Source organism: Gossypium hirsutum, chromosome D01, assembly GCF_007990345.1.
Source record: "Gossypium hirsutum isolate 1008001.06 chromosome D01, Gossypium_hirsutum_v2.1, whole genome shotgun sequence".
Lineage (NCBI taxonomy): Eukaryota > Viridiplantae > Streptophyta > Magnoliopsida > Malvales > Malvaceae > Gossypium > Gossypium hirsutum.
In genome coordinates, this window is record NC_053437.1 from 57,505,296 (window position 1) to 57,528,394 (window position 23,099).

The 23,099-nt window shown below is 34.6% G+C and overlaps 1 protein-coding gene across 2 annotated transcripts; it reads left to right on the forward strand.

The window, feature by feature from the left end:
* Positions 1-13,123: 13,123 nt before the first annotated feature.
* LOC107922336 (serine/arginine-rich splicing factor SR34A) lies at positions 13,124-22,953 on the forward strand. Of its 2 annotated transcripts, XM_016852330.2 has the most exons (14): positions 13,151-13,423; positions 14,701-14,957; positions 15,101-15,224; positions 15,794-15,859; positions 15,934-16,008; positions 16,088-16,199; positions 16,331-16,377; positions 16,459-16,516; positions 16,640-16,689; positions 16,783-16,839; positions 21,995-22,074; positions 22,247-22,291; positions 22,394-22,421; positions 22,684-22,953. In XM_016852330.2, exons 3-13 carry the CDS (start codon positions 15,138-15,140, stop codon positions 22,413-22,415), a joined length of 699 nt encoding a protein of 232 aa, XP_016707819.1. In that variant the 5' UTR covers positions 13,151-13,423; positions 14,701-14,957; positions 15,101-15,137; the 3' UTR covers positions 22,416-22,421; positions 22,684-22,953. The 2 variants fall into 2 exon arrangements, with proteins under 2 accessions (XP_016707820.1, XP_016707819.1); XM_016852331.2 differs by lacking the exon at positions 14,701-14,957 and having other exon boundaries at positions 13,124-13,423.
* The last annotated feature ends 146 nt before the right edge of the window (positions 22,954-23,099 follow it).

The window sequence follows — 23,099 nt, forward strand, 5'->3', positions numbered from 1 at the left end:
TTGGGCTATGGCATTGATATATGAGTCTTTGTGTAAGACCATATCTGGTATATAGCATCGATATATGTGATTACGTGTAAGACCATGTCTAGGACATTGGCATCGATATGTGATAACATGTAAGATCATATCTGGGATATGACATTGTATGTGTTATACGAGACTTTCGAGTATCTTTAACGATTCTGAATGGTTCATCACGTGAAGTTAAGACAATAATGAAAGTTCAATTGAATTAAGCAACACAGGTAAGTGTAGAACCTATGTGAGAGTTAAACGAAGGTAATTTAAAGAGAATTATTAGTGTATAATTATATTTTATGCCAAAATGTGTTTATTTGGCTATAATGAGGTATGAATTGAACGATATGTGTTATATGAGCAATGATTGTGTTAATGATATGAATATGGCACATTGAGTGATAATTACAATTATTTAACGATAATTTACATGATTCTTTCGGCTATAGAAATGTGATGAATAATGGATCAAATAAAGCTATATATTGTTGCTTATGTATTTGTAAATGAGAATGAAGTGATAAGAAGTTTAAAAGGCATACGAGCTTTGAAATGAATAAACTCATGGAAATCTTGTTTAATCATGTGCATGAATATGATGTAGAATTGTGAAATCAAATGAGCTATATTATGACTTGATGCAATTGTTTGTAATGTGGTTATTTAGTAATATGAGTTATTATATTATGAGCTTACTAAGCTTTATAGCTTACTTGGTATTATTTTTTTATGTTTTACAGTGTTTGAGACGTTTGCTCGGGTTGGAAGTCGATGGAGATTGCATCACACTATCCAGCTAATAATTTCGGTATTTATATACTTTGTGACTTGGTTATATGGCATGTATAGGCTATGGTTATTTTGGTTTACTATGGAAAGTGTATTTGGCCATATGGTTTGGCATGTTTTAAGTATGTATTTGGTTATTTTGTATAGGCTAGTTTTTAATATGTTTGGTTTTGATGATATATATATTTAGCCATGCAAAAATTGGCGTGATTATAATGCTAATGGTTGTGTAAAATTGATCATGGTATAAGCACATTTTGGTAAGTATGTCCTATGACATGTATGAATGGTGTTTTGGTTATATGTCTTGGTTGAGTAATGATATGAATGACTTATAAATAGCTCATTTAGTAAGCTTGATACATGATTTAATTTGTATTTGTGATTGGTCTTGTGATTTGGGTTGGAATGATTAAGTATGCACATATGGTATGCTTGTTTGAGTGAGTTTTTAGGTACGGTTCATGATGGAAATGGTATGAATTTTTGGAGGCTAATTTGATGACCGAATATAGGATTAAATGATTCGGTTGTGTATATGAAATTTTGGCATGGTACATAGTATATGAAATTGGCATGTTTAAATTCAGTTATTTTACTTAGAAAATTACTGAAGTTAGTTGAGTAAGTAGTGTATGGATTGGTTATACTTACAATTAGAAAATTACTAAAGTTAGTTGAGTAAGTAGTGTATGGATTGGTTATACTTACAATTGAGATTCGATCATTTGGGTAATGCTTGTAGACATTTGTATAATTTTGCCCATTTTGCAGCATAATATAGTTCAACTTAAGCTAGTATGTGCATGTACAAATCTCATAACTAATATATTTGATATTAGTTAATATTTTGAATTGATATGGCTAGTTGTGGCTTAAATATGCACACGTGGGAAAGCTTATAGAATGGATGTATTGTTGTAAGCTAAGTATATGAAAATGACATATGATTGATACTTATTTAGGTATCTAAATGCCTTATTATATAGTCATAATGTTCGACTAATAGAATTATAATGTATATGTATTATGATATGATGTTTTATAATAGTAAAATATGTTTGGTTAGTTGGTTAAGTGGTACACATGTATGATTGTTATAAATTGATGACCATATGGTTTGAATTTGGTAATTATGGAACTAGTTCAATTTGGTTTTTAGTGAGTTAGCTTGATGAAAAATTTGATTTGGTAATCAGATTGAAATTGGTTGAATTTTAAGATATGCTTTATTTGTGATACATGACTATTAAAGTATGATTGATTTGGGTTGGCTTTATGATTCATATGTTCGAATTTAGTATAAATGATTTGTGGACATTCGAGTTTAGTAATGTTATAGTTGTATCTAGATAATTCGGTACATGAAAGAAAAATATGACTTTGATGCATGTTAGTTAATATTACTTATTGTATGTTAAGAAATGAATGACTACTCTGAGTTGTATTTTGGTCGGTAATGCCTCGTAACCCTAATTCAGAGATAGATACAAGTTAGGGGTGTTACATTTGATTGGTATTAGAGCTACGATTTAGTCAATTCTAGGACTAACGTAGCATATGTGAGTTTGGCTATACATGCCATATTTAACCTGTGATAGTGTGATATCTCTCGACTCTGACAAAAATTGTTTTAATTAGACAGATATGCTTTCCAACCGAGCTAATTTTGATAACACAGAATGTTATACTCAAACGTTTGAGTGAAAATGTGTTGGTGATGAGTTGAAATTATAAAGGTATGAATTAGAGTGCATGACACCTTGCTATTGATAAATGTTATAATCATACTAGCATATGAGTTGTGATGTTGGTCTATGATTACTATGTGAATATTTTGATTATGAATTAATGATTTGATTTAGCATATGAACTATGTGTTAAGCATAAAAGTGATCATAAGAAAATGATCATTTGATGTTTTGAAAATATGGAATTAGTAATGAATTGGCTATTCGTAATAGAATGTGTTATGTACATGTTTATGTGAGAGTTAAATTTGAGGCTTTACTACCCTCACCTCCTTATCAATATGGTGTTACAATGAAATCCATAATATGTAGAGTGAATAAGCTTACAAGTGTAGAATTTCAGAGTTTCGTAATTAAAAGATTAATACCGTGATCAGATAAGAGAATGAGTCAGCAATTGAAAACAGTAATAAAAGAGATATAGGATCGTTCTGAAGACTATTCGGGATTATACAAAGTCATCGTTAAAGAAGAAGTTGACTGTGATTAAATAATCTATTCAGGTATAATATTTAAAGGAGGTATTAACTGAAATTTTTCTGAATTGATTTCTGTTAGCGAAGGGAAATTGTGAACTTAATGATGATAGAATTAGACAATAGAATAATGTCGAATTGTATTGATGGCTGAGTGTAGTGGTTAGAGTTTAGTAATTTACGATGATCTCTTCTGAGTATGGAATGTATTCATTTACTCTCAGAGGTAATTGTAGCTGAATATTTTCAAATGAAATTCTTATCGTATGAGAACGTTAGCTAAACATATTGTCAGATGAAAGCATTGTTGGTCTGTTTGCGTTATGTTCGGCATTGATCTATCTTTCATTGGTATTTTATTTCTTTTTGTTAAAAAAAGTTGAAGATAGAATTTATGTGATGATAGTATTCTGTTCATACTGGTTATTGTTCTGGTTACTGTACGTTTTACCTTCTGGAAATTTTTGGGAATATCATCGAGATCTTTATCATTCTATATGTGTTTGAGTTTATCCTTAGATCCGTAAACTAATTTTGTACGTTCACTGGTTAATTGATGAATAGTCTGAATTAAGAATTCATATCCTAGAAGACGTGATACCGAATTATATTTATCGGAACAATTTTATTGAGAAATGTTCTTGTAATTACAGTTGTTTTAATTGGGGAAATGATCGTGCTTGTGAAGTCTGCATGATATGATACTTATTCATAAAGTGGTAAACAATTGAAGACATTGTTAACTGAAGCATTAGTTTTGGTTTAGCCTGTGTTGGGTAAAGAGTTTATAATTTTCAGTCATGCGTCATTTAATGGCTTGAAGTGGGTTCTAGTACAAGAAGGTATGGTGATAACTTATGCTTGCTTACAGTTAAAATTTCATGAAAAGAGTTATTTGACACGAGAATTAGAGATGGTTGATATTGTAGTTGTGCTGAATAGTTAGCGACTTTAATTGTTTGGTGAGTAATGTAACCTTTTGATGATTGCAAAAGGTTAAAATATTTGATGTTTTTGAGAAATCTGAATTTGGGACAACAAAGATGGTTCGAACCATTGAAAGGTTTTGAGTTAGTGATTGATTTTCATCCAAGGAAAACGATTTCAGTCACGGATGTTCTGAGTCAGAAATCTTTGTGTGTTACGACGTATAAACATGCGATTGATCTTATCGGATTATGAATAGTTATTAACTGAGTTAGAAATTAAATTGAAGTTTATTCGACGAATTTGTGAAGCTAAGAAATGTGTCAGTGAATTGCAAGTTAAAAAGGAGTTCAACGTAAATTGACTTCAGATTCAGAATTTTAGATGTGGAACCGATGATTGTTTATTGTTTTGAGATAGAATTCGTATACCGAGAAGTTCAGAGATTGTACAACAATTGTTACATGTAACCCACAGTGGTAACTTGTCTGTTCTTACAGGGAGTAACAAGATGTACAATGATCTGAAACAATTATATTAACGAATAAGTATGAAACATGGTACTTCTGATTTTATATTCAAATTTCTGATCTGTCAGCAAGTTAAAGTCGATCATCTAGCGTCTTCGGGACTATTACAGTATGTGTTGATAACTGAGCGAAAGTGGGATAGAATTACGATAGATTCAGTATCAAAATTAATTTTATCACCGAAAAAGATAGATGTTACCTGTTTTATTGTTGACTGTTTGAAGAAGTCTGCATATTATATCTCCGTACGCATGGATTTCTCTCTTCATAGACTTGTTGAATTACATTATTAAAATTGATAATTTATACAAGGTCACTCGTGTTGTTGCCGAAACCATAGGTCTTTGTATGAGTGAACACCGGATACATATAGTTCACTCGTGTTGTTGCCTTCCTAATTTCTTTTAGTACATCATTTCTCCAAACATGGGTGCCCTACATCTGCCCAACATAATTCGCCACTCACTTTGGAAAAAGTTCAGCCAAATGGAAGTATATCTCTTTGACAACCGAGGTTACTAGCAAATGACATATTCCCTTTAAAACGGACTTGATGCATTCCTCCAGGTTTGTTGTTCCTAAGTTTCCCAACATTTTAAGGAAGTGATTTTTGATGAGTTCGTACCATGTTGAGACAAATGAATAATATTTTATCCATAATGTCCAACATTTGTTCACCGTTAAATATCAAAGAATAATTAATAGTGGCGATTACATACCCATGTTAATTACTTGTGCTCGTTGTGCAATAGAGTCGTATTGTCCGTGGTAATTCAACAAAGCATACCTTAGATAATACCTATGGTATGTGCGGTCCTAAAGGCTTCCTTATTGTTCAATTGTGACAAATATTCTAGGTCCTTGATCAGAGACGACACAAATATTGGGTTAGGGGAAAACATGCCTCCTCAACCTTGATAGGAAGAAATCTTAATCGTTTGCTGACTTTCTAGGCGAGATTGCAAAGGCAATCGATAGGATTTTTTGATTGTCGTCCTGTACGACAGCCAACAACAATAGATGGGTATATCTCCGGTACATAAAAGTATTGTCGTTCTGTACAAGTGGCTTGCAGTACTAGAATGCCTCTCGACATTGTTTGAAAGTCCAAAACAAACGTTTGAACACTTGCCATCCACGGAGCAACCGATCATTATAGTATGCATGCCCTGTTTCCAAACCGATTACACAACCTGGTACGTACGTCTTTAAGACCCGACACCAGTGGCATATCTCATTATACGACGTGTCTCACCCATTATGCATCCTATCCAATGCCTTCTGCTTTGTGATCTAGGCCTTGTGGTATGAAGGCATGTAATCGAACTGGCTACGAATATGTACAATTAGAATTGACACCGTAATTCTGGGACTCACTTTGACCATAGATAGTATTATTTTTGTGATCATCTTCGAATCCAATTTAAAATAATCCCGTGAGATACTTGTAACAACACGAGTACGTTAAGATTAGCAATTCAACTGTGTCATACACTAAACCAGTATTAGTGCAGTACCTGCGACAACACACATATGCAGAGCTGTATATTTCTTTATCGTCCACAACTTTATCTTCTTCTTAATAGATGCCATGATTTTCCATGCACATCTATTGTCTCGCATTGTGCACTTCGCCTCAAACTTCTCAAATCAAGATTTAACCACGTGAAAGTTTACCCTATTCTTGATGTTGTATCACTTCATCGCGATGACAAAAACATCTTTAGTTGAGAACTCTTTCCCCACTTCTAAATCACCTGAATCCAACGAATAACTCGCGTGGCACAACCTTTTATTTGGTAGTTCTGCTAACTCCAAACCATCCTCTACCGATAGGTCTATATTATGAATGTAGGCTGGAGGTGAGTATGTCGTGAACTGTAGATCTTCTTTGACATCATCGCTAAGACATTTACCATTTAAACCTCCATCTTCTAGTTTAGTCGAAACCGACTCTAGTTCAAAATATAATGCAATTTCTGAACCATCGGCATTGGCCTCCCGGATTAGATCGGCATCGGATTCAGTCCCCTTTTCATTCTCGACCCCACCAACACCTATCGTGTTGGATGTCCCTTTGCCGGTGGACGTCATAAAGAGTAGTCATCCTTGCTTGTATAGTTCTCAAAATGTTCAAAATCACCTGTTGATTACCAACTGTTGGAAGTTGATATCGTTCCCCTGTAATTATTTCCAGCATTGAAAATTGGCTGACCAAAGTTCAAATCAAAACCATTAACTAAGTGTCGTGTAGGGGTCCTACCACCAAACCCTGACTGTTCAGTGTTTTTGTTGTCGTGGTTGAAATATAAGGCCAAAATAGATGAGTGTCTTCCCATTGATGATTCTGGGGTATCATAATAGGAACTTTTAAAAAGAGCGGTGAATCCATGATGTCCACGAAACCAACTAAAAAGTCAACTAAATAAAGTGCACTTATCAATTAATAGTTTAGCTATAGTGAGCAAATATATTGCTCCTACGAGGACTAAAAGTACTAGTAATTATCATCTTTATATTATTTAACTGAATAATTGGAATGATTGATTGAAACTAAAATTAACTAAATTAATTAACGAAAGAACATGATAAAGAACAAATTAGGAAAATAAACAATTAATTGTAACACCTCTAACCCATATTCGTCACCGAAATAGGGTTACGGAGAATTACTGGAAACTTTTAACTAAAACATTCAATTACAATCATTTATAAAACACATCATATTCCATTCAAACACATGCATAACATCCCTTTTTCGAGCCCTCGAGGCCTTAAAAACACTTTAGAAATGATTCGGGACTAAATAAAAAATATTTAGAACTTCATGGCAAAAGATAGAAAAAATCATACTATAGGGGTCACACGGCCGAGACACGCGCCCATGTCTCATGTCGTGTCGGCATTCGAAGTAGGGACACACGACCGTGTCCCAACCCGTGTCCATGTCCGTGCCCGTGCCCGTGTAACTCTCTAACTTGGTTCACACGGCCAAGCCACATGCCCATGACTTAGGCCGTGTGGACGAAAAATAAACCATTTTCAAGCCATTTTCCTCACCCAAAACTTGGTCACTTACACAAGCCAAATGTACCTATTTTCATGCATCCAAATTATACCAAACACATGCATATTCAAGCTAGATCATCATAGTATTTAATCATATAACCAATATGCCTAAAAGGCACATCAATCACAACAATCAAACTTGATTATACAATTGCTAAGTTTAGCCATAAATAAACCAACCATTGGAACTAATTCATTACCAACATTTACCACAATGTTCACATACCAATCATACTCAAATATACCAATTTTACCATTCAACAATTATCATCACTAAACCTTAGTAAACTTGGCCATATGCCAACCACATCCAAATTTACCAAATTAGTCATTTATCTACTTAATACTCACTACCTAATTCCATAACAAACCATACATCAATGACAACCTTTAAGCATATCAAAACAACATTTCATAGCATGCATTTAACTTACCATTCCATAATTTACCATTTAAGCACCAAAATGCCAAAATTTCAACAATTATAACATCACATTTACATGCCAACATAACAACCTATTCATTAATCAAAGTCCCAAATTTACAAGTCATGTATATAATGACCATTTCATCAAACACAAAACAACTATACATGTCATTATAACCATGACTCAAAATCATCAAAATTTATCGATATAGTCAATGGGTAGTGTGATGGATCTCCGACTAGCTTCCAACCCGATTCAAGCTTCTGATAATCTGTAAAGTAAAAGAGAAACTACGTAAGCAATGAATGTTTAGTAAGCTTGTATAAACTTTAAGCATAATATTTTATTTCAATAATAAACTTTATAGATTAAACATAAATCTATGCCAATACTATAAGATTCATTAATCGATATACTCATTAACTCACAAATGAGTAAGTTTATTAATGTTGCATATTTATTGACCATTCATAACATGATAGGATTTCATGAGACATAATCTATATAATCATCAACCTTTTATAAGATTATATATTTTTCTATTTACTTACTTTCCATTTCGTCCCCAATGCTTACCATAAGCCTAAACAACATTATTAACTCTCAATTTAGTGTATTTATCCATGACATAGGTGCATTCATTCAAAGCATAAGCAATTTGCTCACATATAATACATCCCAATTACATATTTACTGTTCCATTCCCTTTTCTTATCCGTTTCGTATGCATAGTACAAGCATAATCATAAATATCAATCATATCCACAAGCTTGGCATAAGCCCTAGCACATCAACAACACATGTTAGTTCATTTAAACATGATTCATATGAATTTGACATGGATAAACATTATACTTGAGTATGATTCAATTGGATTTATCATCCATCACAACATATCATATTTTTCCATGTATCGCCATTCCATTGAGTTTCATATAAACATGTCTTAGTTCTTATTGAACACTTACCATTTCATTTGCATGTACATAAGACATAAAAATAACATTAACCATAGCCACAAGCTAATGATTAAACACATAGCTTAACAATATCATCACATGGTAAGATATGGTACGTAACATAACATCACTTATATCATACATTTCATAAACATGAATATTCATACTTTGATCACTGATACATCATACCTTTCCATATTTGTCATAGTGAAGTCAATTGAAATCCTTACCAGAGCTCATACTAAGTGTGCTAGATGATGGTTTTAATCGTCCATTTTTATATTCGATGGTCGAAACCATCCCTTTTCATTAATCGATGGTCGTCACCATCCCTTTTCATAGTTGATGGTTGTCACCATCCCTTTTCATAATCGATAGTCGAAGCTAACCTTTTTCATATTCGATAGCCAAAGTTATCCCTTTTCATATTAGATAACTGAAGCTATCCCTTTTCATATTCGATGGTCGTCACCATCCTTTTTCATAATTGATAGCTGAAGCTATCCCTTTTCATATTCGATGATCGCAGATACGCCGTTGGATTTTTTCGCTGAGACATAATTTGATATTATAAAATGATAGTATTTAAAACATAATTTGCAATGCTATTTAAACGTATGAACTTACTTGGCTAAATTGCATAAATGTCAAAGTACAAAGGGACATTTTGGTAATTTTTTATTCTCATCGATTTTCCACCTGATCTTGATCTAACTTAATAATTTCATTCAATCTATTAATTTAGATAGCAAAAAAATATATTTTAGTCATTTTTGACATTTTTACAAAATGACCCATAAAGTTTTACTTTTATTCAATTTAGTCCCTAAGCCTAAAACATGCAAATTAACCATTTTTACCCAAAATTGAGTCTATTCGAATACTTATGACATCCAAAACAGCCCATTTATTCAATAATTTCACAACAAGTCATTGTATTTTTATTATTTTAACAATTTAGTCCCGAATCGATAAATTCATCAAAAATCACTTAACAAAATACTTTTAAATACCAACTAATATTTCAAATTCATCATTTAACATAAAAAATCACTAGATTCATCAATAGAAACATTCAAAATCTTTAACAGTTTTAAAATCAAAGGTATGGGCCAATTGGACCTAGTTGCAACGATTTTAAAAACATAAAAATCATTAAAAACGGGTGCAAAATGGGCTTACATGCACAAAACGAAACATGGCCAAACCTCACTTCACCATAGCCATAACTTTCGATTGAAACAAAGAAAGCTTAGTGTTGAATATGACCACTTTTTTAATTATTCTTACTTTATTAACCTTTTTACTTTATTAATAAAAATAAATTAACCTATAAAACATATAAAATTAAAAGATTTTAAAGCATCAAACCGTCCCACTATCTTAGGTAGGGTAAATTACCCATTAAGGCCATCCAACTATAATTCTTTAAGCAATTAACAACTTTAAACTAATAGTGATTGACTTTTTCAACTTTTACAATTTAGTATTTTTTGCTTAATTAACCATCGAAACGTTAAAATTTTTCAACGAAACTTTAATACCATCTTAATGACACTTCGTAAATATTTATAAAAATATTTACGGTTCAGTTTATAGAAATGAGGACCTAATACCTCATTTTCTAAAATTACTTGACCTTAGGGTCAAACCACTTGAACTTAATAAATTGCTTATATAACATAAGTTATCAAATCAAAAACCTTTTTAACACCATGTTTGACTCGTGAATATTAAATAAAATATTTACGAACTTACTGTCGAATTTGGTGGCCTCAAAACCACTATTTCCAACACCACTGAAAAACGGGTTGTTAAATTAACAACCAAAAAACGAGACAATACCCAGGAAAGAATCCGCCTAGACTTCATCAGTCATTATCAATCTATATTATGCAATTTCTTAACTTAGTATCTTGATCTGTAGAATCCCTAAATTATGCTAATATCTCTCTTCAATACTAAGAGCAACTGACTTTAAGTTGATTAATTGAAATTTATTTCTAATTAAAACCCTTATTATCGTATTAACTCAATCTATGAATTCCCTTATTAGATTCTAATCTAATCCAGTAGATTTATGTCATCTTATTTCTAGGATTGCATGCAACTTCACTTAATTATGCTAGATCTACTCTTAAACATGGTCTATTCCTCTTCTGATTTAAGCACATCAAACATGGATCAATAGTTTAGAAATATTAAACCAATAATTAAGCATACATAATTGAGAACAAGATCTAAGTCTTTATTGCATAAAATAAAAATCAAACGACAGAATCCATCATAGGGTTCACCTCTCTAGGTATTTAGAAAATTAGTTCATGCTATCAAATAAAACATACAGTATAACCATAAGAAATAAAGAAACTCGTTATACTCTCTAAAGAAATCAAAAGGGAATATTCAATCTTGATAGAAATCTACTTTGGAATCGGCTTCAATGGTGTTCTTTCAATTATTTCTTGAGTATTCTATGACGGCTTTCTCCCATCTTCTTATTTTTGTCATATATAGGTCTTAGAATGTCTGAAAAACCTTAAAAATTGTGTTTTTTTTGGCTATTTGGAGTGTAATTCACGAAATCGACATGACCTACCACATGACTGTGTGGCAACTCGTGTGGCAGCTCATGTGGCTCACATGACTGTGTGGAATGGTCTAGCTCGTGTGGATCATATAACTTGCTCTATTTTTTAAGTTTTCGCTCGTTTTTTGCTCATTTTGCTCCCAAATACTCTCCTAAGTATAAAAACATGAATTTAAAGGATTGGGAGCACAAAATTCACCATCAACATCGAATAATCACCAAAAAATGCATTAAGAATGAGATTAAAATATGTTACCTTTAGCAGTTATCAACCCACCACACAACTGTGTCGTTGGACTCTCGGCTTGTTCTTCTGTTCTAGCCTCTCTAACAGGAACATACGTTAACCTCCGAAGGCCTTCATTTTTCCTTACAAACTTAGCATATAACTCGAGAAATGTTGATCCACTGCCAATATGCATCTGCACCATCGCCTCCAACCCTTTCGCACCTCTAATTTTAAAAGCGTCATATCTGACGGGGTCAACCGAAGCACAGGATCAATACTTAAGGGATGATACTCTCACGTGGTTGGATCCGACGATTTTCTGCTTAATTCTTTTTTGAAGTTCTGGCAAGTCAATTTGCTGGTTAAAAGCCAACCGCGCTATGTTCTTTGATAAAAAAAACGACACCATTCTCAGTGTCATGCACTTCATTGTCGTAGTAAACAATGACATTAATTCATCCACTCATTTTCAGACTTGGATAAGTTGTTCCATATGTTCGAAAAAAAAACATCATGTAGAGAAATAGTGTTGTAATTAAATATGAACAACAAAAATCAATCCTTACTTTAAACAAATAGGTTGCTTCAACTTATGCCTTATGTGTGAATTTCTCCTCTTTTGATCTTCTTACAATTTTTCTTTGCTCGTAAATGGATTATGCCACTCGATGCTAAATTAAAATGGTTTTATAGACCAGAGGTGACTCGTAGTTGATTCAAAAAATTCCCTAGGCCTACTGGGGAGTTGAAAATTGTAAAGAGAAAACATTCCAAGTAGGATACGTTGTCAACAAAAGCACTGAAAGAGCGTCTAGCTAGAAGCATTTTCAGTACCATGTCAGCTGAAAAAGCTTCCAGGTGGATGCACTTTTAGTGCTTCTGATGACAGTGCATCCTATTTGAAGCATTTCTCTCTATAAATTTCAACTCCAGCCTTATTCCAAGAAACCCATCATATATCCCGATATTCCCGGGATATATTTTCTAAACCTCACTGTTTGAAAATAATAGATAAGAGAATAAATAATTTGCTGAAAAAATGGATTAAAATAATATTAAGGAAGCAAAAAAAATTAATAACTAATATTTCATTGTTGCTGAGTAAACCGAGCTTCGATTATGAATTCAATTCAAATTTCTAATTTAAATATACAGTTGGTGTAAATACAATATTTTTAATTTTAAAATAAATTATTATTATTCAACATCTCAAAAAATTATTACAAAATAATTAAAAATTAAAAAAAAACACTAAACCTTACTTTTAAATATCCAAACCCTAACCCTGAAAACCAATAAGCCTAATTTTAAAATAAAAAACAAAGTATTGAAAAAATCAGGTGAAAAACACTTCTAACCGAGAGCTTTTTTCAAACATTTATCGGTAGATTAATCCCATAAAGTTCTGAATTAAAAAAAAAATTGGAGAAAACAAATATGAGGTGGCAGAATACGAGTGGGAACTGGCAACAAAACTGATATAAAATGGGTAAAAGAGGTCGAAATGCAGTACTCTCATAGCTTCCCTCCTTTTATCCGCTTTACAAGAAACCCTCATAAATCTTTTTGGCTTTGGCGCTCTCTCCCTCTTTCTCTCCATCAGTATTAGCAAACAAAGGACGTTTTGTTGCACTCCATTTCCCATAACTTTCCGGTACAATTACAATCTCCCTTTTTTTATTATACACTGTCTTGTTCTCTACTTTTCTATAGTTTCCGTTTATCTTCGCTCTTTTCGGGTTTGTATCTGTTTTGCTTTTTAAACAATTTGAGGAAAGCTAGGAAGAATTGAATTGAATCGAATCATTGACATTGATTATCCAGTTCAGGGTAAAGTTAAAAAAAGGAAGAAAAAAAGAAAAAGAAAAAACACTAGTTCAAGTTTCTTTTAGGTTAATATGAGTAAGCCTCGTTACGGAGAATTTGCTTGCCAAGTTTTTCTTGTTATTCAATTGTCACCCATTTATTGTTCTTCTTAGTTGCATCAGAATTTGCTTACGGATGCCATTGTTGTGAGCTAGGATTTGCTAAAATGAATTTCTCTAATAGTTAATGAAAATTTTCATTGTCTTGAAATTTAATTCTCAAAACTAATTTTGTGGAATGTTGTTTTTGTTATTAGCTTTTTTACCCATATCTTGTGCTTCTTGGTTGCATCAGGATTGAGTTATAGGTGCCAGTTTTGGGAGCTAGAATTGGCTAACATGAATTTCTAACTCAGATAACGGTTTCTGAAAATTTTCATTGTCTCGAAAATTAATTCTCAAAAGTCAAAACTAATTTTGTGGAAAGCTTTGATCTTTTTTTAACTTATTTGTTAAATTATTAGAATAATAGAGTTGAAATAGTTCAAATAGCTTTTATGACACTGTCTATCTGCCAACAAGAATTAGAAATTAAGAATTCCTTAACAATGAGAAGGTGTAACTGCAAATGGGGTTGACTTAATGCTTGATTGTTTTAATTTTTTCTGGCCCGTAAATCCTTGTCTTGTTAAGTTGGTGGTTTGATCTTATTTTTATTGGCTTGGCATATCTATTGCATGATAGCTGATAAGAATTGATGTGTTCAAATAAATGCAATTTCCGAGCATTTGGACAATTCTCATTCCATTCCTAGGGTGCCCCAAGGTTTTATAAGCATTTCTTTTCACCCCTTGGCTTTCTGAACAAGAAAAATTGATAGTAGTTCTGACTGATGTCTTGCAATATCATGATAACTTCTTTTTACTTTCAGTGGGTGGGATGCAATAGATTTTTCGAGAATTATAAATCAATCCTTTTGAAATATAGTAGATTAAGAGATTTTGGAACACATTAATTGATTCTATGATGCAAGTCATTGTCGGTACACAACTAACAAAACTTGGAGAATGCATATATCTTATCAATATCATCATGATTCATAACCGAAACACTTTCTGTATGATAGATGAAAGGAGCTTCAACAGATAGGGGCTTCGGGATATACATAAGGATCTAGAAATGGGACAAAAGGAGTCATATTGGATTAATGGGTATTTTGGTAAATGGAAGTTCTTTGTCCCTCCGAGACGATCACCATCCACTGCAAAAGTCAAGCAAAGGATTAGGAGTTCAAATTTATAATCTATTTATTAATAATTTTGGTGCATCTTGGAGCTCTTGAGCAATGGAGCCTGTGGAGCACTACTTGGAGAGTTGCTCTTGGTCTGCTTCACGTTATCGGCTTTGTTTTATTTCCTATTACCTTATTGGTGCTGAGCAATGGAAAGGACTTTCCGGTGCTAACTTCAATTGCAAATTGTGATTCTTCAAAAAGGATTAATTTTCTGTTTGACATTTTTGTGCAGTGACTTGTGACCACAACTTTATCTCTTGCATCAACAAATGGCAAGTCGTTCTTCCCGCACTATATATGTTGGTAACCTACCTCTGGATGTCAAAGAGTGGGAGATTGAAGACCTGTTCTACAAGGTTTGTTCATTTAGTCTTTTCTTTGTTTTGTACTTTACTAAAGCAAAGAGAAGAAACGAGAATACCATAGACTGATTCTGTTTATTTTGGTCAAAGTGCTTCTTATCTGATCTTGGTCGGTTGAGTTAGACTTTTTAGTTGGCCTTTGATTCTGTTAATCTCTTTCATGATTCTTAAAGTTTCCAAAACATGTTACTAAAACAGTTAAAGAGTAATTTGTGTGAAAATTATTCACTACGTCATTTGCCTACTTCAAAGGATAAAATTTTATCCTGGTAAAGAAAAGCTACATTTGTTTGTGTTATGCACCCTTAGATAGGCATCGTGCATGATTTTCACATTTTGCCATAATCTACACTGTCTGCTTCAGCGTTTATATTGTTCTTGCGGCAAAAGTTTCTTCTTGATTGCTCTTGTTCAACCCAATTTGTGCAATTGAAGAACTTTAAATCTCTTTATTTAGCTGTTATCATCAGCGCTTGAAAGGTTCTAGTTTTTTCTATCATCTTCCAACTGTTCGTAGAATATCGGCCTTTGGGAACTTTTAATATGACTTTTGCGAACTACAGTATGGGCACATTTTGGATATAGAATTGAAGCTTCCTTCCCGTCCTCCTGGTTTCTGTTTTGTGGAGGTATGCATCTTACATCAAGACATTTTTTGAGCAATTTTTTCTTGTGCCTATTTCTAAGCTGGTGTTGTTTGCAGTTTGAGGACCCTTTGGATGCTGAAGATGCAATTAGGGGTCGAGATGGCTATAATTTTGATGGGTGTCGTATCAGGGTAATTGACTTTTAACTACTATATTATGATTATGTAGCCCTTGTTCCCTAAATGGATTCTTATTTTACCCATGAATCAGGTTGAATTTGCCCATGGTGGTAGAGGGCAATCTTCTCGACATGATTATGGTGGGGGCAGCAGCAGAGGTGGTAGAGGACGATTTAGTGTTTCTCATCGGTCTGAGTTTCGAGGTGAAACTTACATACTCACTTTTTAAAGTTCATTTTACAGTTTCAGACTTTCAGTCCTTATATTTCACTATGATCTCTCCGGTTGTTTTTTTCCCTTGTAACACATTGACAGTTTGTTCACTGTGATTTAGTTGTTGTTCGCGGGCTGCCTTCTTCTGCTTCATGGCAAGATCTAAAGGTGAGGTTTTTCCAACTTCTTCTAAATCAAGGTTCCTCTCATGTGGATCTGATAAGTTACAATCTCATGAATTTATGTTAGGATCACATGCGTAAGGCTGGAGATGTATGCTTTGCTGAAGTCCATCAAGATGGTGATGGTATGAGATCTAATTAGGTTCACTTACTATTTTCATGTTACACCCATCATATTTCTGGTTTTGCATTTTATTTTATATTTTCAGATTTCCAAATTTGCTTAACTATGGTTTTTCCTCCTGTAGGAGCCATGGGTATTGTGGACTACACAAATTATGATGACATGAAATATGCAGTATGTTTATTGGAATCTATGGGTTTTATTTGCATGTGACACGTGCTTCTCAATTATTTTACTTACGTTGCTCTTGAATTCCTTGTTGTGCAGATCAGGAAACTAGATGATTCTGAATTTCGAAATCCTTTTGCAAGGGCTTATATCAGGGTAATCCCCTTTTCTATTGGGTTTGCAAAGTTGTCTGGTTTTGGGCTTTTTAAACATTATCTGTCCATGTTTTAACGTTTTGACTGAAGAACGAAATTTGTGATGACTCATTTTTTTGAGTTGACTCTTAATATGTACTTCGTTATGTTTATTGATTTGCTTGAAAATATAATGGCTCTTGGGTGGTGACTGGGGTTTCTGCTGCTGCTGTAATGGATGAATAAAAGTTGTCTTTGAAAAAACTCAGAGGAAAATATTCTGTTATTCTTCTACTGCTTTAGTTTATAGATTATAAAGAGAGGAATAATCATTTTAAAGGAAACAATTCCTAATTTCCTAAGAATCAGTAACTGAGATTAGTTTCTATTTACAAGAGAACTACTAGTAATAAGGTAAGATTTCTATCCTTAATTATAGGGATTCCAACACTCCCCTCAAGCTGGAGTGTAGATGTTAATCAAACCCAGCTTGCCAATAAGTTCTTCAAACATGTTTCTGTTCAAACTTTTAGTTAACATGTCTGCAACTTGTTGTCTAGTAGGTAGGTAGGTGATGCATACTTCTCCTGAGTGCATTTTTTCTTTTATAAAGTGACGATTTATTTCCACATGTTTGGTCCGATCATGATGCACAGGATTATGTGCTATGCTGACAGCAGCCTGGTTGTTACAGTACATCTTCATAGGTCTGGTATAAGGCACTTTTAGTTCTCCATAAGTCTTTGTATCCAAACTCCTTCGCATATACCATGAGATAGTGCTCGATACTCTGCCTCTGCACTGCTGCGTGCTACCACAGACTGTTTTTTGCTCCTCCACGTCACGAGATTCCCCCAAACATAACTACAATAGCCGCTTGTAGAGCGTCTATCATTAACAGAACCTGCCCAGTCTGCATCAGTGTAGACTTCCATGCTTCGGTTGACCGTCTTCTTGAAGCACAGGCCTTTACCAGGAGTTCCTTTAGATATCTTAGTATTCTATATGCAGCTTCCAGGTGCTTCTCCCTCGGGGCATGCATATACTGACTAATAACACTCACACTGAAGGCTATGTCTGGACGGGTGTGAGATAGGTAGATGAGCCTTCCCACTAGGCGTTGATATCTCCCCCTGTCGATTTCTTTTCCATCCTCATTAGTTCCTAATTTAAGGTTAAATTTCATAGGAGTTTCGGCTGGTTTGCTGCTCATCAAACTAACTTCCGACATTAGATCAAGAACATATTTCCTTTGGGAAATGAAGATACCTTTTTTCGACCTTGCTACCTACATGCCAAGAAAATATTTAAGACGCCCCAAGTCTTTAAGTTCAAACTCTGTACCAAGAAATTCTTTCAATCTTAAAATTTCGCTCGAGTCGTTTTGTGTTAATATTATATCGTCGACATAAACGATAAGGATGCAACATTTACCCTCTTCCGAGTGCTTGTAGAACATGGTGTGGTCTGCCTGTCCTTGAATGTAATTTCTGCTAGTCATAGCTTTTGCAAATCGGCTAAACCATGCTTGTGGAGATTATTTTAGCCCATACAAGGACTTCTTCAACTTACACACTTGGTCCTTGTTTTCTTCAAACCTGGATGGGAAATCCTTGTACACCTCTTCATTTAATTCTGTGTTGAGAAAAGCATTTTTTACATCCAATTGAGTCAAGTGCCAATCAAGGTTGGCAGCAAGAGATAATAGGACCCGAACGGTGTTTAGCTTGGCAACCGGTGCAAACGTCTCGTTGTAGTCGAGACCATAAGTTTGGGTGAATCCCTTAGCCACAAGTCGAGCTTTGTATCGGTCAATACGGCTATCGGGTTTAAATTTCGTAGTGAAAATCCATTTGCACCCTATGGTTTTTTTTCTTTTAGGTAGATCCGAGACTTCCCATGTTTCATTGTTTTTGAGGGCCTTCATTTCTTCCATCACGGCTTGTCTCCACTCAGCTGATTCAAGAGCCTTTTCTATATTTTTTGGAGTTTTTACAGAATCAACATTAGTCACAAAAGCTTTGTAAGACTTAGATAAATTTCCATAGGATACAAATCGAGAAATAGGATGTTGAGTGCAGCTCCTTGTACCCTTTCGAACTGCAATTGGAAGATAGATGGATGGTGACGGAGGTGGGACTTCTATTTCAGAATAGTCCTCGGTTGGAGATGTAATTGGCACTGCTGTATCAGTTTCAGGAGAACGATTCCGTCGGGAGTAAACCTGTATTTGCTGTTTTCCTTGATCAGGTGGCTGTTGTACTTCGGTGGAGGTATTATTATTGGGAAGGACGGTGTTAAATTCTTGCTGCACAGGGGAAACAACTAAATCTGGGATAGATTTGTTTGTGATAGTAGTAGTAGGATCAGGTTGTATAATGAGGAGAGTATTAAGGGTCTCATCTTCATTAAAAATCTCCCCCTGAAGATGAGATGCTGCAAAGTATGGTTCATTTTCAAAGAAGGTAACATCCCGAGGGACAAACATTCGGCGCAATGTTGGTGAGTAACACTTATAGCCTTTTTGTGTAGGGGAATATCCAATGAAGATGCAGGTGTGGGCTCGAGGATCAAGTTTGGATTGATTTGGTTGATGGTTATGGACAAAAGCTTCACAGCCGAACATTTTGGCTGGAAGATTAGGAACATGAAATAGAGGGAAGGCCTTTAAAAGAGTATTTAGAGGTGTTTGGAAATTGAAGATCTTTGATGGCATTCGGTTTATGAGATAACAGGCAGTGAGGGCAATTTCTCCCTACAAGTATTTTGGAACATTCATGGTGAACATTATGGCTCGAGCCACATCAAGAAGATGACAAATTTTTTTCTCAGAGATCCCGTTTTATTGAGTGTCAGGAAAAGAGCTTTGGTGTATAATGCATTGGTCAGAAAGGTATGGACTTAAGACAGAGTTGAAGTATTCTCTCCCATTGTCTGTTCGGAGGGTATGTATGGTAGAGTTGAATTGGGTTCGAACCATTGAGTGAAAATTTTGGAATACTTTGGGTGTTTCAGATTTTTCTTTGAGTAGATAGACCCAACAGACCCTAGTATGATCATCAATGAATGTTATAAACCATCTAACCCCTGTAATATTTTTCACTTGGCTGGCTCCCCATAGGTCACTGTGGATTAACGAAAAAGGTTGGGACTGAATATGTGGTTTTAATGGGTATGGCACACGGGTATGTTTAGATAATTGGCAAATTTCACACTTCAAGGAATTAATACTTTTATTTCGAAATAACAGCTGAAGATGTTTTTTCAAATACACAAAGTTTGGATGTCCTAACCTACGGTGCCATAACATAATAATGTCCTCTTTTGAAGTGGATAGAGCCAATCCCCCTTGTGCACTGTTTTTATTCCAAATATATGGTCCATCATCAACTTTAGCAGTGCCAATCATCCTTCCCGATTTCTGTTCCTGTATCACACAACCAATTGCAGAAAATTCAGCAAGAACTTTTTCATCCTTAGTAAGTTTACTAATTGAAAGTAAATTACAAGACAAGTTTGGGACATGTAGGACTTTATCGAGAGAAAAGCTCTCTGTCATTTGTACTTCACCTATTCCAACCACAGGTGAGTAAGAACCGTCAGCTATGCAGATTCGGGATTTGTTATGACAAGGAGTGTAGGTGTGAAACAACATGGAGTTACCTGTCATGTGATCGGAGGCACCCGAATCGAGTATCCAAGGAGATTGATTATTAGATTCAAAAGCAATGTTGAGGGCAGTACCTTAAGTGGCTAGAGATCCATGAGTAGTGGGAGTACCAAGTATCTTGTGGAGAGTCTCAAGCTGTGTTTTGGTTAAGCGAACATCAAGAACATCATCAGCGGTAGTGGAGGATAACATGGTAGTCTTATCATCCTTCTGTTTTTTTTCAGGATAGCCATGGAGTTTGAAGCATTTTTCTTTTGTATGACCAACATGATTGCAGTGACTACACCATAGTCTTGTTGATCCAGAATCATTTCTAGCACGTTGTTTTTGTGGCTGTGGACCTTTGGAGATGAGAGCAGAGGATTCAGTAGGACGGTTAGAAATCGGGGTCATAGGTTTAGGTTCCTTTGAATCTACCATCATGACAAGACGACGTTTTTCTTCTCTTCTAACTTCTGCAAATGCTTCACCGATCGTTGGAAGAGGTGATCTGCCTAGAATTCGGCCACGGACCTCATCTAACTCACGGTTCAGTCCTGCTAAAAACTCATAAAGACGTTCATTGTTGAGATGGGTCATAAACCTGTTGTGTTCTAAGCCTTCAGCCCAATTCGCCTCATAATACATATACAGTTCTTGCCACAAAATTTTCAGATTGTTGTAGTAGTGAGTTACCTCGAGTGTTCCTTGTCGGATATCCTTTAACTTAAGCTTGATCTCAAATACTTGGGAGGTGTTTCCAAGATCTGAGTAGTTTTCTTTGACTGCATCCCACATGTCTTTTGCAGTTTTGAAAAAAAGATAGGTGCGGCTTATATGACCTCCATCGAATTGATTAGCCAAGCCATTACAATTGAATTGTTGAGTTCCCAAGTGGCATAAGTAGGATCAGCTATGGTTGGTCGTGGAATTTTTCCATTGATGTACCCTAATTTGCGACGACCACGAATCACCATAAGAATCGATTGAGACCATTGCAGGAAGTTCTTCCCATTTAGCCGATGATTGGTGATTATAAGGGAGGAATTAATTTCACCTTAAGTGATTCCCTGATTGATATTCTGAGTTATTTGTGATGTCTCAGTTTCAGAGAAATTTTCATTGATATCACCCATTGGAGGACTAAACCGAAGGAATTTTTAGGAAGGGAAATTAGAGAAAAAAATAGGATTGAATGAATCTTAAAGCCCTGATGCCATGAAAAAACTCAGAGGAAAATATTCTATTATTCTTCTACTGCTTTAGTTTACAGATTATAAAGAGAGGAATAATCATTTTAAAGGAAACAATTCCTAATTTCTTAAGAATCAGTAACTGAGATTAGTTTCTATTTACAAGGGAACTACTAGTAATAATTTAAGATTTCTATCCTTAATTATAGAGATTCCAACAGTCTTTGACACAAAATAAACACCCCTTCTTTGTTGATGTGGAGGGCATTTTATTTGTCCTTTTTTCATTTCTCCTTAAAAATGCATTTTACTGGAACTTGCAATTGTCATTTCAGGTGAACTGCTATGAGGCCAGTCCTTGCAGGGGTCAAAGCCAGAGTAGAAGTCACATTAAGAGTCCAAGGGGGAATCAAAGGTATCTATAAATTTTATTTATCTCTTGCTTCATCTCCTGTGTTTCTCCTCGCATACACAAACATTGAGAGGTACACCCAAACAATCTCCATGCTTGCGTGTGTATAGCCACAACCGTATGCCTGTGGCTATCGTCTTTACCATGGTTAGACTGATTTTTCATCTTTATCCAGGTCTGTATCAAAATCGAGGTCACCTTCACCTGCCAGATTATCCAGGTATGTATATAATTTGAAGTTTGATATATGTTATTTTATTTAAGTAGCCACTTTCCTCTCCGTTTGCGCTCATTTTTGCATCTCTTGCTTACACGTGCACAGATCAAGGTCAAGGTCCAACTGATTGCAGGTAAGTTGTTTCCATCAGTAATTGCAGTGGACAAGTAATATTGTATATGTAGGTAGACAAAAAGATCAAATGCTGAAAGCATGAATTAAGTTTCTTGAAATCAAAATAAAAGCAACCCAAGGGTGTTTAATCTATGGGTTGGTTTATGTTGCATCTGTAGATACAAAATTGGATGCCTATTATTTGTTCATAGGAAAATACCGACATACCGTGATAAAAACTTTCAGGCAGTTTCTATATTCAGGTTTTATTGCTGTTGCAGGAATGTTTGCAGAATGGCTAGCATCTGTTGAGTTTCCTGTTGACTTGTAGCATTAGAAACTTGAAGGGATATATGAATATTTTGGTACCATATAGTTGACTTGTGAGGATAGCTCAGTATCTTTATGGTGTAATCTTGTATTGTACCCGCTTATTTGGATACATGTACTGCGTGCTTGTAATGGGACTGATTTGTACCTTTTGACTTGCTAGTTTCTTGACAGAAACTAAAAAGCAATAATAGCTTATTTGAATACGAGTTAAAGATTAAGACTTTAGTTATGGATGTTTTTTTTTTCTGCCAGTTATGTTCCATACAGAAATGGCACAATAAGACTTTTATTTGTAATAAAATTTAAGCCTTATTATTATTGTTGACTTTTATGGAACAATGAATATGGAACAAAATTGAGCATC